Source organism: Topomyia yanbarensis, chromosome 3 (assembly GCF_030247195.1).
Source record: "Topomyia yanbarensis strain Yona2022 chromosome 3, ASM3024719v1, whole genome shotgun sequence".
Taxonomy (NCBI): Eukaryota; Metazoa; Arthropoda; class Insecta; order Diptera; family Culicidae; genus Topomyia; species Topomyia yanbarensis.
This window is the reverse complement of record NC_080672.1, coordinates 355,205,982-355,224,508: the sequence shown is the minus strand read 5'-3', so window position 1 is coordinate 355,224,508 and position 18,527 is coordinate 355,205,982. Positions and strand designations below refer to the sequence as shown.

General features: G+C 40.6%; 2 protein-coding genes across 2 annotated transcripts in view; both read right to left on the bottom strand.

Annotated features, from left to right (window-relative positions):
• The window catches only part of LOC131690099 (EGFR adapter protein-like), a 228,623-nt gene that overhangs the window by 21,523 nt on the left and 188,573 nt on the right, over positions 1 to 18,527 (bottom strand). The gene's annotated exons all lie outside the window — the stretch shown is intronic.
• LOC131688194 (uncharacterized) lies at positions 8,342 to 14,022 on the bottom strand. The gene is made up of 2 exons (XM_058972365.1): positions 11,863 to 14,022; positions 8,342 to 11,791 (listed from the first exon to the last, which is right to left on the bottom strand). The coding sequence occupies exons 1-2, from the start codon at positions 14,020 to 14,022 to the stop codon at positions 8,342 to 8,344; spliced, it is 5,610 nt and encodes a 1,869-aa protein (XP_058828348.1).

The window sequence follows — 18,527 nt, the reverse complement described above, 5'->3', positions numbered from 1 at the left end:
GCGACATGGGCCTAGAAGCGGCTAGGCCCACATATGTTGGCTACTGTCAAAGTCTGTATATCTCCATAGCGGATGACAGGAGTTACACTCCCTGCCTGAAATAAATTGTGAACCATTGCGATATCAAGATGGTACCGGCTCAGATGAGATCTTTGTACGCAACCGCTCTCGTCAATCCGTATCTCCGGAACAGAGATTTCCATTCGCAGGAAGATGAGTGGTATCATTTAACACATCACATGCGCTGAGATATTTTCAAACCCCATCTAAGTGAGTCAAACTCTGTTTATGAGAGTCAGTTCTCTATTCTTAGGTTAAAAAATCACAAAACAAATCCAATTATAGAATGGTCAAAATAATTCACACAGATTACTTACGAAAAATAGAGCCAAACGACAAATGTAAGAAATGAAAGTAACATTGTGTCAGCTGTCAACCTCCTGGCACGGTGCAGCCGAACCGCCAACAAAACATCAACGAAAGGTTGTGTTTTCCATGTAACAAATAACGGTTCCGGCTCATTCGGTGCCATTGACACTCCGTCTTTTCTCGACTCTTTGTGTTCTGCTGACACTTTCGTTAATGTGATTTAGGACATTCAAAGGGGAGAGTGAAATCAAGTGTCTGTCTGTCAAGGATAGTCGGTATAGAATTACATTCTGCTTAGAGCAAGTGGCGTGCTGTGTGCAAAGTGATTTTCCTTCACTATAAGACATAGCGGAAAATTAATTCCAGAACTTAAAGGAAAAGTGAAGCAAAACAAATAACTATAAAATAAAAGTAACAAGAGCAGAACGTCTTGACTGGAGGAGCTTCTGAACGAACGAAAGTTACTTCCTTAATTTGCCTAATTGCTGACACTTTCTCGTTCCGGTGAACGATAACTGTCGTAATGATGGTACAGCATGATACTTTCCCGTTCTAATGTCCTGCACCCATCAGGAGAAAAGCGACGAACAATGCCAGCCTGACGTCCAGGGTGCAAAAGTTCGTCGAACCAAATTGAATCATTGCTTAATTGCGGTGCTGTAGAATCTATTCATCACAGTTTCCGCACTCGAAAGCTTTAGAATCGACGCCTACATGGAAGGGCATTTCCGGTGAATATTATTGATGTACACGTTGTCCTAATAAAATGACATCCTTGTTCGAAGAAATAAGTTTATAACGTTTGTGCAAACATTTGAACGAATAACCGTTAAAACACTAGCGCCGCCTTGTGATGATATGGTGAATTACTTTTGAATAAACCGTTTATTTTTACACAACTTTAACGTACGAGATGGACTTCTGTTCTCTTCTGTTACAACTATTTAATGTGCAAAACGGGTTGAAAATGAGACTAATGCCATAATAAAAGTAATAGAAAGACGGAAAAATGTTGTTCCATTCCGGCGTAAGACAGTCAATATCACCGTATATCTAAGAGCCTGCTGCAACAGTAGCATGATCATCTCGCAAGGATGCTGCTTCATAGTAACGATGGAGCTTACCCGTTCCACTTGCATCCAGTAAACATTAACCAGTAGCAGCAGCAGAAATGAAACTAAGGTTCAACTTTATCGCACTCTTCAGGCCCAAACTGTATTGTCGGTGGTCGACATTGTGGAACACCTTCTGTTCCCCTGCTGCAGCAGCATGCCGATTATCCTACCCTGCGGAGGAAAATATACAGCACTGGACAACTCCACTACTGGGAAACTGCATCTCGTTGCACTTTAGAGAGATAGTATGGCAACTGTTTGCTTATAAAGGGGTAAAGTGGGGGTGGAGATCAAATTAATTTAATAATAAATTCTTTCTGCCGTACCCGCTACCGTTTGTCTGTTTCGTGATCCGAAATGTTACAGGTGAAGTTGCTCTATTGATGTCAAGAGATGTTAATTTTTTTTGTTTTACTTACTGACTCACAATTATACTAAAAGTTTGAACAACTGTTTCTGAGTTTTCATCATCTTCGAATTCGGTCTTGCACTTACTAATGGATGCTGGCGCTGGAGAGAACTTGATTCTCCAAAATTGTAGTAGAATTGTTGAACATCAATGTCAAAAAATGCATTCGTTTCCTGGGGTGTGATTTAATGTTTCTTACAAAACTTATCGCGATTTTTTTAAACTTTGTACCTGTTTCACTGCCTGTTACAATACTTTAACATTTATTATGTAAAGAATACCAAAGTAGTTCAAATATACGTCCTTAAACATATAAATCATTATGATTCGTTATGCATCACGAGGAAAAGGCTACTTTTCACCATGTATCCTCAATTTTCCGAAAAATAAAATTCGGTCTCAGCACACTCTAGTTGTTTTTATTATTATTTACTAATACTTTAACCTCTAGGGTCATTCGCCTACTCTTGCGAATAATATACATTTCAAAGATCATGAAAGATAAAAATCAAAAAGCAACCGTATGCCATTGCTACCGTCTATCCTGGGCGCTTCTTGTGTAAATTTTCTTTCTTGGTGGTGAACAATGATCAAGTTTAGCTGCTTGGTGATCGTCCCTCATTTGTGGTTGCGTCCATGTCGTCATCGTTAGAGCAGCTTCGATTTTCGCTGTAAGATGTTCGGTGCTTTTTTTGTTTTCGTGTGATTCTGATATAGACGTCTTCTTTTTTTATTACTTCCCTAGGTACGTTAGCTTAGGGATACCGTGAAATATGTCCGGCATTTGTTTTTTGGCTGGATGTCGAGGGTTGTTTATTGGTGTTGGTTTTAGTAAATGAATTTGCTTTGTTTTTTTTACGGTGCATGGCTTACCGTAGTGTGCCGTCTGGTTACAGAATTTCCCAGGATATGTGCATAGCGTTCTTTGGGTGAAGTTAAAACCTTGAGATGATCTGCCCTCGAAAGATAAGTAAGAAGGTATAGGTTGATTTAGCTGTATTCGCATCACCCGAACACCGTTGAAAAAGCCAGTGAAAAAGTTTCTGCAAATGTCGTTTGTGACGGATTCCACTTTTCCATACTTATACATGAATCTTTTAATATGAACAGTACTAGTGCGCGACTAGCACGGTGCATATTAAAAGATTCATGTCTAATTCGTGTAGACGAATTTCCGTCAGATCATTGTGCATATACATGGGGATCTCAGTTTAGACGTTTTCGTATTCGACGTCGTGTTGAATGTTGGTTTTCACTGCATCGTCTAAGGAGTTGAACTTTAACAGTACTGCGCGCCTCGTATGGCGTAGCTGTATGTGTGACATTTCCTTTTTAACCTTGAGCAATTGTTCCACCTCGTGCAGTGTGGGTCTAAGACGGGTCCACGAAAATTCAATCGCAAATGTGTTCTCCGATAATGGCCGCATTTTATTCTGTGATTCACTTATTTCACTTGCAGTTGTGCGCAACGGGATTTTTTAGTTTGGTGCACACGTAAATGCTATAGCGGGGCGGACCGGATAGTATCTTTTGCTTTTTGACATCTGAGCTGCTCGAGGTGAGTAAGCTGACAGGAGTTGTATTTTGTCGATCAGTATTAGTTTGGAAAAAGTTTTACGATTTCTCTTTGTCGAATTCCTGTTTGTTGTTTTCTTCTTTCGAAAAGGATCATGTAACCCTTTAAAGGGTAAGTCGACAAATATGGCGATACTTGCAAGCTTGCGATTAATAAAATTTTACCCTGTCCCTTTAAGCTTCTTTAGGGGTTGAGGTCAAAACGACCCCAAATAAACTTTCAAAATGCGATAATTTTTTATGTTTTGCACCTAGAAGTTTAGAATTTCTTGACTTTTCCTCTTTCGTGGAGAACAAGGATTTTCAATAGAGTTCAAAATTTGCGCTCATTCCTGAAGGGCTGTACAAAAAAGTTAAGAATAAGGTGTTAGCGGGGTATATCGACGATTTCGAACTCAGTTTTAAAACACATTTTCAACCAAATCTATATGAACTGGTAGGGGAACATGGGGAGACTTGACCAAGCGCAAAATTCTATTTTCGGCTATGGCGTCTTCTATTCGATTCTTAATTTTTTTTCAAAAATATTTTTATACTTGTTTCGATCCCTTAAGGTAATTTTGAAAGTTTGGAGTAAAAAATCCTTTCCTTGCAGAAAATATTACGTGATTAATAAATTTGCAATAAATGATGTAATTTTTTATCAAACTTTGTATGGACATATCTACTCGACTACTAATTACTATTAAAAGACTAATATACCATCTTAATCCTTGTGAAGTAGTGAAATGATTTTACATAAACTGGAACATTGGAATAGTTATTACTAGAAGTCGTATGAAATTGAACGCAATAACTAATGTTGGGGAGACTTGACCAAGATTTTATGGGGAGACTTGACCAAGTGGCGATCAGCTGAAGAAAGATACAAAATTCCTAATATTTATTATGCTTTGGTACCTACTGTTAATGTTAATCACGCCATAAAAAAATCCCACCCCAAACATAAGTCTTTATATTTTAAAATTTGTAAGCAAAGTTAGCAATAGTAGGACTGATTTCGTGACGTGTGAACATGCAATGCAAGCAGTACAGTTAATCCTTAAAAAGAAATGCATTTAAAAAAATCAAAATTTATCAAATGCAACTCTTTTATATTTTTTACTGCTACCTAAGGATCTCGACAATAGGGAAAAAATAATTACAGTATGTTTTATGTCATTATTTTTTGTTATGATTTTTCAAAATTCTCTTGGTCAAGTCTCCCCACGCCTTGGTCAAGTCTCCCCGCAATGGGGAGACTTGACCAGAAAAAACGATCACAGAAAAACTTTTGTAACTTTTCAAAAATTAAATTAAAAATTCTGCAAAAAATCATGAAGACGCGTAATAACTTTGCGCATTATATCTGGGGATTGAAGGCTTTTTTTATAGATTTATGCAATTTTAGCTGAAAACCTGGTCAAGTCTCCCCAAGTTCCCCTACTTAAATTGTTTGTTAGAGTTTCAATTTTCAAGTTCTGGTAAATAATACTGTTTTTTCACCTAGTTAGTCAGTGGGAATTGGCATCCATAGATGTATGCAGAACCGCCATCTTAAATCACAGGTTTATTGACAGAATACTGATAATAAACTCAAACAAAACAAAAATGAGAATGCATATATTAAATTTGTACATGAGACGATTGATCTTGGATGTCCCGGATTACGATTCTGATACCGATTCCGGGGGCACAATAGTATACCGCCGGAATCGGCCAAACATGACCCCATTCGGCACCGATTCCCACTGACCAATAAGGTGAAAAACGGTAATATTTACAAGAAACTGAAAATTTACACTCTAACAAACAATTTAAGTACCAAATCATATATGAATTGGTTGAAAATATGCTTGAAATCGGGGCCAATATGACTCGCTAACACCTTATTCGTTACAAAAAGTTAACACCTAAGGAAAGTTAAACTGTTTACATACGATCGGATGTGTAGCTGTCGGTGAAATTCCGATCGGGATTTCATTGATATCAGCCAAACGTTCATGAAAGGGTTTTGTGCACCTACATGAAAAATTCAGGGTTGTCGCATCGTGCCGTGGGAAAATTGATGAATATACTGTTTGGCAAGCCATATGTGCCTGTGGCAAACGTAGTGAACCGTATTCGTGACCAAAAGCAACATAATCGGCGAGATTTACAAAACTTAGTGCCTTTAAAGCGGTTTTTTTTCCCTTTTTGAGACAGTGCAGTCAAAAATCGTTATTTTGCTTCCTGCCGCTATTACAAAACCGTACAGGAGTGGTATGTAGCTAATTTTGTGGATTTTGTGCCAAAGGCGTCAACCCACTAAACTGTTTTTAGCTCAGTCCGATCGAAACTATTTGGGCCATGATGTAGCGCGAATTTCAAAAGACCAAATTAGCGGCCAGAAATGAAAGTCGCACGGGTAGAACATGCTTTGTAAAACCCGCTTTAAATATATTAGACGGTGAACATCACAGGTAAACTTAAAGCTTAATCGGACTGAGGGGAAGTCGTATAAAAAACAATCAGTATAAAAACAGGAGAAAAATATATCCGATTCTAACAAAGTAGTTTTGGTTAGCCGACTTTTTATCTTGAGCGTCACGATATACGGAAGCCCCTGTGTACGAATTATAATTCTTATTTTTTCCGGTTCTAATAGTGGAGGTTCATCCTTTCCGAGTTTTGCGATTGACAACTTTTTAGGCGAATTTTATGCTGAAAGATCTCAGTCCGATTGTTATGCTTGAAGTTTATTTCGGATTTTCAAATGACAGGTAAAGAACGCATCCTCCCTCTCCCTGCCCAGACATTCCGGTATTACTGGAAATGAATGGGTTGACAAAATGGCCAGGGCAGGTACAGCGATTGACAATTGCGATTTCGATATTTCGGTCGTCCTTACACAGACGAGGCCGTGTTTGGACGACTGAAACTCAGAGACATACAAAACTTTCTTATCTTACGTGGTAAAGAGCTTTAGGCTTACTTGCAGGTGATTTGAACTATTTGTGTTTTTTATTAACCTGCTGTTTGTTTTTGTGCTGTTATTTTTCCCGCCTTTCCAAGTCTACTTCCTCCCTCTTCCTTCTACTTTCCTTGCGCTCAGGATATGATGAGAAGACACGGCAAGTCACAAACCTCCGACTATATACGGGGAACGTGCCATTCGACCCAATATATTCTGATTGCTGATTCCTGTTGCGCGAGATTGTTCCTAGATAATCCACCCTTTTTATTTATTTTGACATCCCCAAAACTTTTTATTGTCGATATATATCTTCAAATATATGCAGAAGATAATTTGTTTCTCTTGTTTTTTTCATATTTATATGAAATCCTAAAACACCTTTTTTATATGACACTGATGAGGATACCCCCTTGGAACATATGGTTGTGTGTGACAATGCTATTATTAAGATCCTCGTATATATGGACGATGATAAATTTAATGTTCGGTTACAAAATCGAACGCCATTTACTTGCAGATTCATGTCACATTTGGGAGAAATGGAATCCATTTCGAAGGACACATGTAGGAACTACTTCCCCATATTTCAAATAATGTTTTTTGATGAGAATGTCGAAGGACCGATCTATTTCCTCCTCTACCTGCTCCTGCAGTACAAAACCTAATGCGATAGAACTATTACATAGAGAATTCTTTGCACATATCAAGCACAAACTACTACGCATCAGTTCTACAAAACAGAGTCGTTCTACCATGCTCAGAAGCCAAACAATTGCCAAATTTCGAGTAGCCCTACAGGTAATACTGACAACGGCAAAAACTTCGCCAAGTGCCTCAAAATATACTACCAGCACCATCATTGCGGAAATCCACACTCGTATGGGCAAGAAGCGAGGAAGAAATAAGATAATCGCGAAAATAAGGGCAGCAACCACGATGATGACACGTACAAAAGCGAGATAGAAATGAACGACAGCCCAAGCCGCAGTTGATGAGGAAAAAATATTTCCCCGCATCGGAAACAGGTATCCACGCACAATAATTAGTCACTTGCGCGAAATCTGCCGGAAAACTATTAAAATTCGATATTATTTTTGTTTGTATAATCGAAATATATAAAAGACCCACAGTTCAGTTCGGGCCCTTCATTGAATCGAGTCATATAAATGAATTATATAATATAATGTGGCAGATGTTTTATAGAAGACTAAGTATAAACCCCAAGCATAAACATGCAAGCGCACCAGATAAAAAAATTCAATTTTCTGAGAACGATATAGCCGAGAAGACATTTTAACGCAATAACATTTTTATGGACACATCATTTCATTTTCATGCCGGTCAATCTGCGAAACAGCGATATCTTTGATGATCGTGCAATAAACTATAAAGAACGCGTGAAAGAAAATTTCGTTTAAAAGTAGACAGGGTAAGAAGTGGTAAAACATCGTGTTGCAATTACAACTAAATCGACGGTTTCCGAATTTATAACCTCACTTTATTCCTGTCGCAGATGGTTAAAAATTTCCTGCGTTTGTATATAATTTTCATTAGGTATACATAATAGTTCATTGTAGTTTTAGTTAATATAAGTTACTTACGTTTAGTGTCTGATTTAGCTTGTAGTATAAGCAACTATAGTAGCATGGGCAATTTTCTTTGCCGCACGTGGAAAATTCTTTTGTTTTAGTTTTAATCAATTAGCTTTAAGTAGTATTAGATTGCTAGATCTAAGTACAATTTAGGTTAAGCTTTAGTGTCTCACTTCTATTCTGTGACAATTCATTTGCATGGTAAAGTTAGGCTTCTTATAATTAGGTAATTTATTGTTAGCATGTTGGCACTGAACCAAATCATGGTCTGCTTCTCGAGCCAAGGTGATAGATGGAGGTTCGGCGCATGAGAGTCGCGACACTCCCCCTCAGTGCGTCGCGATTATTAATCCGACGTGCTATTGATTGAACCGACATCTAGTACAGCGAGTTTGACCGCAGGTCTCTCGAATACCCCAGTCGAAGTCTGCACGGTAGCTCGACGAACTTGTCCATCCTTGGACATGCTGACATCAATGACGCGCCCTTTCGGCCAGCAGTTCCTGGGGAAATCGTTATCAACGATCACTACGATGTCCCCCACAGCTATTGGTTTTACTGGTTGAAACCATTTGGTTCTTCGAGTAAGCGTCGGAAGGTATTCTGCAACCCAACGTTTCCAAAATTCATTGGCATAGACTTGTGACATCTTCCACGTTCGGTTTAGTGCGGCACCGCTATCGTCAAACGCGATCGGTGGCTTTGAGCCGTTAGATGAGCCTAATAGTAAGTGGTTAGGTGTCAGCGGGTCTGATATTTCCTCTTCCAGCGGCAACTCAGTAAGCGGTCTAGAGTTAATTATCATTTCAATTTCAGCGAGCATATTTCGAAGCAGTTCGTCGGTTGGCAGGCGCTTCTGCTTAATTTCATCTAGAGCCTTTTTAACTGACTGAATTAGTCTCTCCCAGCAGCCTCCGAAATGCGGCGATGCAGGTGGATTAAACGACCACTTCGTATCTACGCTAACGAAATGCTTCATCAGTTTCTCTTGGTCGATATTTTTCAAGGCATCTTTCAGAACCCGACTCGCTCCAATGAAATTTGTTCCCCGGTCGCTTATAATTTCAATTGGCATACCTCTCCTGGCGATGAAATTTCGCAGTGCAAGAATGCATGAATCTGTCGTAAGCGAGTGAGCTAACTCCAAATGTATGGCTCGCGTGGTCATGCAGGTTATCAGAACCCCCCAACGTTTTTCGACCCTACGGCCAAGGACGACTTGCATAGGCCCGAAATAATCTATTCCGATATACGAGAAAGGCCGAGAGAAGGCCTTAAGACGCATGGGCGGAAGGTTGCCCATTATTGGAGGCTGAGGCAGAGCATCTTTTATTTTACAGTGCTGGCAGCTACGACGGACTCGGCGATATACGGATCGAAGACTTGGCACGTAATATTTAGTGCGAACCTCGTTCAGAGTAGTTTGGTGATTTTGGTGCAGATAGCGTTCGTGGATACTTGCAATTATAAGATCGGTAACGTGATGCTTTTTTGGGAGCAAGATTGGGTGCTTTGTTGTTTCGTCTACATATTCGCACGCGTCTATGCGACCGAGCATCCGAAGAATACCATTCGTATCGAGAACTGGATTGAGTTTATACAGTGAGCTACATTTTGGTAGTGTACGTCGTTTTTTTCCGCTTTGCGTTTTAGCTCCTCCTAATATCTGTAGTTCCTCGGCGAAACTCGTAGATTGGACGAGTTTATAGATCACAATCTCAGCAGCTATAAATTCATCCTTAGTCAACGGACCACACACCGGTGCTTGTTTTAGTAACCTGGAACGGATGTTTCGCGGAAAGCGACAGACGAATGCTATGCGCCGTACCAAACGAATCCAGCTCGAAAAGTCTTCAAACTTAATCGACGGTTCTCGAGTGAGATGATGAAGCGAGTGCGCACGAAGTTCTTCCGATGTCGTGCCGAAGTTTTGGTTCGACAATGGAAACTCTTGTGTCAATTTCCACAGAAAATCTGGAGCATGAAACCAACGGCTGGACGGCTCAAGGCTTGGCGCCTTCCGCCATTTCGTGGCCTCGTCGGCGACATTTTGATTAGTCGATATCCAGTTCCATTCCGAGACATCCGTTGAGTCCAGCAATTCACTGACCCTGAACGCCACGAACTGACTATACCGACGATGGTCAGAATTGAGCCAGCAAATCACATCCCGTGAGTCTGTCCAGAAAAATCTCTGGGACGGTTTTAGCTTATGCGACTCAACGATACTGTTAGCCAGACGAGCACCTAGCACTGCAGCCTGCAATTCGAGCTTCGGTATTGAGACGAAACGTAATGGGGCCACACGAGTTTTCGATCCGATCAGGGCACATTCAACGCGATCACCTTCTTTGAATCTGAAATATGCAACAGCAGCGAAACCGTTTTCCGATGCATCGACGAATACATGGAGTTGAATTACCGTCGTGTCGCTGGCTGATGTAATCGTTCGATAGCATCTTGGAACATTGACACGCTCGACCAGCGGTAACACGTCAAGCCACGTCTGCCACTTCTTCCATTGCTCCTCTCTTATGGGTTCGTCCCAGGCTATACCTGAACGCCATATTTCCTGGAGTAGGGTTTTTAGATACATCAGAAAATTTCCGATCAACCCTAGCGGATCATAAACCATCATAAGCGTTCTTAGTACCTGCCTTTTCGTTGGAATTGCCTTTCCCGAGAGTAGTGCTCTGTCAATCCTCGGAGATACCTTGAACGTAAACGAATCCGTAGTTGTGCACCACCACATGCCTAAGATTTTCTCCGTCGCTAGTTCGTTGCCGATATTCAAACTCTTCTCCGTGTCTAGTCCGGCATTCAGTGCTTCGATTACATGCTGTGAGTTCGACAGCCAGTGTCGAATCTCAAACCCAGCCAGAGCGTGGATGAAGCGTACGTCCTTAGCTAGTTTGATTGCTTCCTCCTCTGATTCCACACTGGACAGCATGTCGTCCACGTAGTGCTCGTCAACAATGGCTTCGACCGCTCTGGGGAACTGATTTTCAAACTGTTGTGCGTTGTGGTTTTTCACAAACTGAGCACAACTGGGCGAACAAGTAGCGCCAAAGGTCATTACTTTCATGATAAATACGTCGGGATCGCGGCTTGAATCACCGTCGCGCCAAAGAAACCTTTGACATTGTTGGTCTGTTTCGTTGACCATCACTTGATGGAACATTTCTCTGATGTCCCCTGTTATGGCAACACGGAATTCTCGGAACTTATGCAGGACTGACAGTAAGGAGGCTAACTGGTCTGGACCGGTCAAAAGAAGAGAGTTCAGTGATATTCCAGCGACGGAGGCAGCCGCGTCCCAAACTATCCGGAGTTTGTGTGGCTTGTTTGGATTCTGAACAGGAAATATCGGTAGGTACCAGCATCGTTGAGGCTTTGCTGCAGCTTCCACAGGAGTAAGCCGCCTGATATAGCCCTTTTGCTCATATTCGTGGATGTGCCTCTTCAATGATTCAAGTAGATTTGGGTCTTTCTGCATTCGTTTCTCTAGACAAACCAGTCGCTTGAGCGCCATCGTTCTGCTCTCCGGTAGTTTCACGTTGTCGTATTTCCATAAAAGCCCTGTCTCGTATCTGGCGCCTTTTACCTGAGTGAGTGATGTCAGCAATTTGTTAGCTCTTTCTCCATCCTTGGATAGCATTAGCTTAGTCGCATCTGCCACACCCATACTGTCAAGCGAAAAGTATTCCTTGAGGGACATTTGTAGATTCGCGTCCACTTCTTTACTACATGGACATATGTGGAAGCTATGGTGTGCCGCATTTCCGGTGCCGACAAACTAGGTGTAAATGAGCATGGCCCATACACAAGCCAACCAAGACGTGTTTTAGTCGCAGTGGGTTCGTCTACATCTCCTTCGTGACTATCAATGGCATGGCCCAAGCGGCAATTATCAATCCCTATCAGGATCCTGGGGGAAACGTTGCTATATGACTCAATCTTCAGCCCTTGCAAATGACTATACCTACGAGCCATGTCATCAAACGACACAGATTGGCGTGGTAATGCGAGATGACCAACAGTATGTACTTTAGGTAGTAGATATGTTTTGCTCTCGCTATTGATTCCTGAGATTTCCAACGAAAGTTTCACTGAATCCTTCTCCTCGCGATGCTGGTTCGATGTCCAGTTGAGACATAAAGATTGTGGTTCACCCTCCATACGTAGCTCTTTCAAGAGGCTATGCTCCATCAACGTTGCTGAGGACCCGTCATCCAAGAAGGCATACGTTCTCACCGACGTGCCACGACCGTGAATAATTACAGGAACATAACGGAATAAGACTCTTCCAACGCTACCAATATGTGTATTCTGAGTAATAGTTGCCTGTCTCTCGGAATATTGTGTCTGCGCTATCTTAGGTTGATATCTGGTATCGTCATGCAGTAATTCGTTGTGCATATAGGAGCACCCGTTTCTGCCACACGATTTTTTCACCTCACACGTTCCGAAATGCTTTTTTAAACATTTTCGACAAAGCTTTTGTTTCTTCAATATCATCCATCGATCGTCCGTCGTAAGAGCCAGAAATTTCTTGCAAGTGGCAGGACTGCTACATACTCCACGACACACGACGCATTCCTTGATGGCTGGTTCAGAGACCATCGTGTTAGATGATGTTGGTACGCTATCGCCATCGACATGCACGTGCACATCCTCTCTGCGAATACGTTTTTCCGTCTTCATTCCATAAGTAGGGACAGTAGGTGGTATGGTTACGATGCACGCTGCTTCTACTAACGTTCCAAGCCAGTCGCTGAAGTCTGAGAGTGTCGCAGCACTCATCTGCTGCCGATGCATCGCCCAAGTGAGCTTAACAGTGGGCGGTAACCTTTCAACCAACTCTTGCAGGAGGGCTACGTTACACAGATGCTCTTGTAACCCACAAGCCTTTATTGTAGCGCACATGTTCTGAACAGCAACACCGAAGTCAATAAGCGTGTTGAGTTTTTCGGCTTTTGGAGGGGGCATATCCCGGATGCGACATATCAAGGAGTGCACTATAATTTCCGGACGGCCAAATAACGTACGCAATGTATTTATGACACCTCCCAATCCAGATGGATATAGAAGCCGGCTACGAACAGCCTCCAATGCCTTCCCCTTTAGGCTGCGTTGCAATCGAAGCAAATTCTCTTCCTCGCTAAAACCACACATTCTTGTAGAGTTCTCGTAGCTTGCAATAAACAGGGGCCATTCTTCCGGGTCCCCTGTGAAAAACGGTAAATCTTTAGCAATCGCTTGGCGGGCAGCAAGCTGACTTCGGCTCAGCTCAAACGGTTCGTCGAACGAAGGAAATGCTGCGTTATAGGTCGATGGAATATATTCAGGCACATTTCCGTTCTGCGACGCTGTCTGACTTCCGGGACCTGGTACAGAATTTCTCACACCGAAGTGCAGTTGTAGACGTTCCTCGAGATGCTTCCTCTCAAGCGCCTGCTTCTCCGCCAATACTGTTAGCTGTTGCTCAATTTGCTCCGTAATATTCGGGATGGTTGGCGCCGGCACATTGTTCACATGTGGGATTACTGTAGAGTTGGCATTTGGTGTGATTCGACGCGTTTCCAGGGCTTGTAAACGTTGGTCGAACTCATGTTGCTGTCTCAATAAAGACCTTTCTACTTCCAATTCCTTCTCTCGTATACGCTGCTCGTAGGAGTTTTGCTGCTCATCGAATCTTCGCTGTAGCTGATTTAGCTTCCCCCGTAAGTCATTGATCCTAGACGCTAGACGTGCCTGGCTGACTAGTGACTCCTGCTGATCCGTTGCTCCTGGTGCTAGAGGCGTAGAGAATCCGAATGCGCCCTGAGCTGCCTTTGCTTCAATGCATTTCGTACAGCTCCAGTCAACATACGCTATTTTCTCGTCGACGCCCACGCACTTGAAATGGTGCCATTGACTGCATTCATCACAGCACACCATACGGCTGTTGTCCGGAGATTGGCATATTCTACAACTCGTGCCGGAAGGGGGATCGACCACCTGAGAGAGACCCTTGCCTTTCGACATTCTAGCGACTTATTGCACAATCCGATCGCGTATAAACGAAATTTTTAATTTGTTGCAATTACAACTAAATCGACGGTTTCCGAATTTATAACCTCACTTTATTCCTGTCGCAGATGGTTAAAAATTTCCTGCGTTTGTATATAATTTTCATTAGGTATACATAATAGTTCATTGTAGTTTTAGTTAATATAAGTTACTTACGTTTAGTGTCTGATTTAGCTTGTAGTATAAGCAACTATAGTAGCATGGGCAATTTTCTTTGCCGCACGTGGAAAATTCTTTTGTTTTAGTTTTAATCAATTAGCTTTAAGTAGTATTAGATTGCTAGATCTAAGTACAATTTAGGTTAAGCTTTAGTGTCTCACTTCTATTCTGTGACAATTCATTTGCATGGTAAAGTTAGGCTTCTTATAATTAGGTAATTTATTGTTAGCATGTTGGCACTGAACCAAATCATGGTCTGCTTCTCGAGCCAAGGTGATAGATGGAGGTTCGGCGCATGAGAGTCGCGACACATCGGTTTTACTGACATTTACCCCCGAGTACACTCGTGTATTATCAACTTTGCTAATATGAATAAACGTACACAGTTGCAATAGAACTACTGGTCAGGATTTCGTTTTTGCTTCTTCATTCAATCGGATGCCAAGTGCTACTGAATCAAATATTGGTCATTCAATCAAGGAATTGAGAGATGTGTGCATCCAATTTGCGCTCTTAGGTTAAGTTCACACTATAAACTTAATGTGGCAAGCAGTAGCAGCATTTTAGTAGCTTTCTAAGGGTTAATGTCCATGTAAGTTTGAAAATGACGAGACAATGTAGCTAACAGACATCAATAGGCAATCACGAAGAGCGACTGAAATGTTGTAACTGGTTGAATCTATAGGTCAATAAGGTCGGATAAACGATTTCTTGTTTTCAGTATGTGAAAGTCTCTTTTTCTGTTTTTTTACATTCAGTCAGAGCACTAAAACTCTCCAAAAATGAGTACCATTTCGTTAGTGCCACGTTTAACAAAATTCGAAAAAGTTAGTTATTTTAATGACAAGTTTTTGAATTTCTGTCTTAGGTCAGTGCACTATACTCTTAGATAAACAGTAAGTATCATACTCAAGCGTACTAGGCAAGAAAATCAATTTGCTGACAACGATATAACTGGAAAGACAGGTTTTGTTCCCCTTCATTTAGCGCAATAGTATTTTTAATGACACTCAATTTCATTGTGTTCCGTACTGAAAACACTGTTAATCGGGTAAACCGCGACATTTTTTAGGAATCTTACAATAAACAATAGAAAAGCGTAAAAGTAAACAGGGCAAAAAGTGACAAAATTGCGGTTTGCTGATATGCGAGTTCATTTGAAAGCGACGTGATGATGTGGCGACATCTACGGGCAATCACGGAGTGCGACTAAAATGTGGTGACTGATTGAAGTATGTATATGTGATAGTTCCTCGTTCATTTTACGTTAGTTGTGGAATAAAATGAGATCAGGAATCATGAAGTAAAGGGAGGGAAACAAAATCAACCAAACGAAGTCGACTCAAATGCACCTCTTCCATATTTTCTATACAATCAATACGAGTGCTTTCGCAATTGCGCTCTGATCTTCTCAGTTCGGTTTGAATAAAACGATATTTTAGAAATCATCTTACGTCTTCGCTATCTGTAAAATTTTGATGCGTGGAACAATTTTAATTGAAACTGTTGGAAGCAAGTGATGCTGAAATTATTTTGTTTTACATTTAATTATTTTTTAGTACATTTTTTACATTTCTGAGAAGTTTTTATTAGAAGATATCAGTAATCAGTGCCAAGTAATTTTCTTTCGATAAGTAAACAGTTTCTGGGCAGTTTCAATTACTAGATTAAATTTTGGGTAGCTTCCGTTAGTAGATTAAATCATTGCAGTGTATATTTTGACGAACTTCGCGCTAAATCGTATTCAGAGTTGGCAGCACTCTCTCAGATTTTAATGAAACTTTCTGTATACGAAGGGTTTGTCGCAAAAAGCCACTTTGCATACTTTGTTTTTCCAAAAATGTTATAGACTCTTTTGAAAAGGGTCAAACTTTTTATACCATTTTTTGCCTTTCTCATATAGAAAGGTTATGCAATCACTCTGAAAAACGTCAACCTAATCCCGGCCCGGAGGGCCGAGTGTCATATCCCATTCGACTCAGTTCGTCGAGATCGGAAAAAGTCTGTATGTGTGTGTATGTATGTATGTGTGTGTATGTGTGTGTGTATGTGTGTGTGTATGTATGTGCGTATGTGTCAAATAATGTCACTCATTTTTTTCAGAGATGGCTGGACCGATTTGCCCAAACTTAGTCTCAAATGAAAGGTGCAACCTTCCCATCGGCTGCTATTGAATTTTGGATCGATCGGAATTCTGGTTCTGGAATTACGGGTTTCAGAGTGCGGCCACACAGAAATTTCTCATATAAACTATAGGAAGAATTAAAAATAGAATTTTTATTTTTGATGCTAAATGTGTTCAAGGTGCATGAAACGTCGAGATTTGATGCAAACTCGAAAAAAAATTTGACGACAATTCAATTTTTTGGATTTTGGCACATTTTTGCCTTTCTCATATAGAAAGGTTATGCAATCACTCTGAAAAACGTCAACCTAATCCCGGCCAATTTTTTTTTTCAACTCGCATAAGGTTTCTGGATTTTAACAGGGGCGTAGTTGATGCTTTACGGAGAGGGGTTACACCCCCCCCCCCCCCTCTACTGTTCACTCCCCTCCTTTAAAAATCTCCTTAAATCACCCCTCAGACCACCACCCCATCCAGCCCTCATACCCCTCCCTTTCAACCCCATTATCTTTAAACCACCACTATATCACAAAGCATACCAATTTAAGCTGGGGAGTCGTTCGTTCATGGGACTTTCGCCCTCCTCACATACCCACCCCCGCATGACAAAATGAGTTAGCAAGCAGATAACATTGATCTAATGCTGATTAGGCTAATGAAGTATGATATTTTTTTGTTTCAAGTGTTTCACCGTCGACGCGTAGCTCATCAAGTTCGTGGCTGGCATGCCATTGTGTATAAGTGCAAAGTGTACTAAGAATGTAATGGACATTTCCACAATTATGTTGAACATAAAAAGCTTCCGTGCCATAGTTTAGAGAAATGAGAAAGGCACAATTGCACCGCTAGGTGGATTAAAACAGGTTTTTTTCAAATAGCTATAGTCTAAAAATGACAATTCCTACAAAAAAATTGTAGGAGGAATTTCACAAAATTAGTCAAATTTTTGAATACAAACATTGAAAAAATTCTTCATCGACTCATACACTAAAAAATCGATTTTACAAATTTAAAGTTGATTTACAAAAAAATCCATCTTTGATTTGGATGAAATTTTGTTCCAAGATAGGTAATTATGTTCCCTACCTGCCGTCAAAAATTTAAGTTGGGCACTTTCAAGGAAAAAAAATTATTTGAAATAAACTTTTCTTGTTCAAACTGATTTTTTTTCAGTGTATTTTTATCTAAAACTAAACCAATAAATAATCATCTCAGAATCCAATAAAACCCAGTTTGTGAGAAGATATTGTCCAATTGAGCAGCTAAGTATATTTTTATTAATCAAGAATCCCATTGAAAAGAGTTTATGTCATTAAACAAATATTCCATTACTCCTTCTTTATTTTCTTGTTTAGTTCTGAGGAAGGATCAGAGAAAGAAATAACCACCAAAACATTGTGTATTGAACTTTACAAAAAATTTTTGCATGCTATTTTGCATTATTTCTAGACAAGAAAAATATTTTTGGTTCATCTTCCGAATTAGAATATCTTTACGCCTCTACTTTGCCACCAGGAATAGGAACAAAACTGTGGAATTTCTGAGTGCCAAATAATGTTTTGGCGTTATTATACAGTTCTTCGAGTTCTTCTGACATTTTGATGTACTGTTCAGTGGATATGTAGCAGAAATTTATTTTTTGTGATATTTTTATCAGTTTGTTCAATTGCCCTGTTATTTAACTCTCGGGGTGTTGTTATGGTATTTCCATAGTCGCGAGCAAGACCAGCTCATTTTGCCATTCGCTTGAGCGTGCCACCAATAGCATCACAGGGTCCTTTTCCATGGGATGTTGCAAAAAATGCAATTCTGCGCTTAATTCATACTTTGACTGGAATCTACATAAGCTTGCGAAATTTTCTTATGTTTGAATTGTGCTGCTGTTTCATCTGATATAAAATAAATATTAGAAAAGTTTGTCAATTGTTTCATAAAATTTATCATTTTTTGAGATAAATAACTGAATTGCAGTCTTCCAGTCTTCCAGTATTCCAGTCTTCCAGCCTTCCAGCCTTCCAGTCTTCCAGTCTTCCAGTCTTCCAGTTTTCCAGTCTTCCAGTCTTCCTGTCTTCCAGTCTTCCAGTCTTCCAGTCTTCCAGTCTTCCAGTCTTCCAGTCTTCCAGTCTTCCAGTCTTCCAGTCTTCCAGTCTTCCAGTCTTCCAGTCTTCCTGTCTTC

Excerpts from the sequence above, each read along its gene's own strand:
- LOC131688194 (XM_058972365.1), bottom strand. The coding sequence starts at position 14,022 with ATGTCGAAAGGCAAGGGTCTCTCTCAGGTGGTCGATCCCCCTTCCGGC. Across the intron at positions 11,792-11,862 it reads TTGATAGTCACGAAGGAGAT|TTTGTCGGCACCGGAAATGC; the intron begins GTAGACGAACCC and ends ATTTACACCTAG.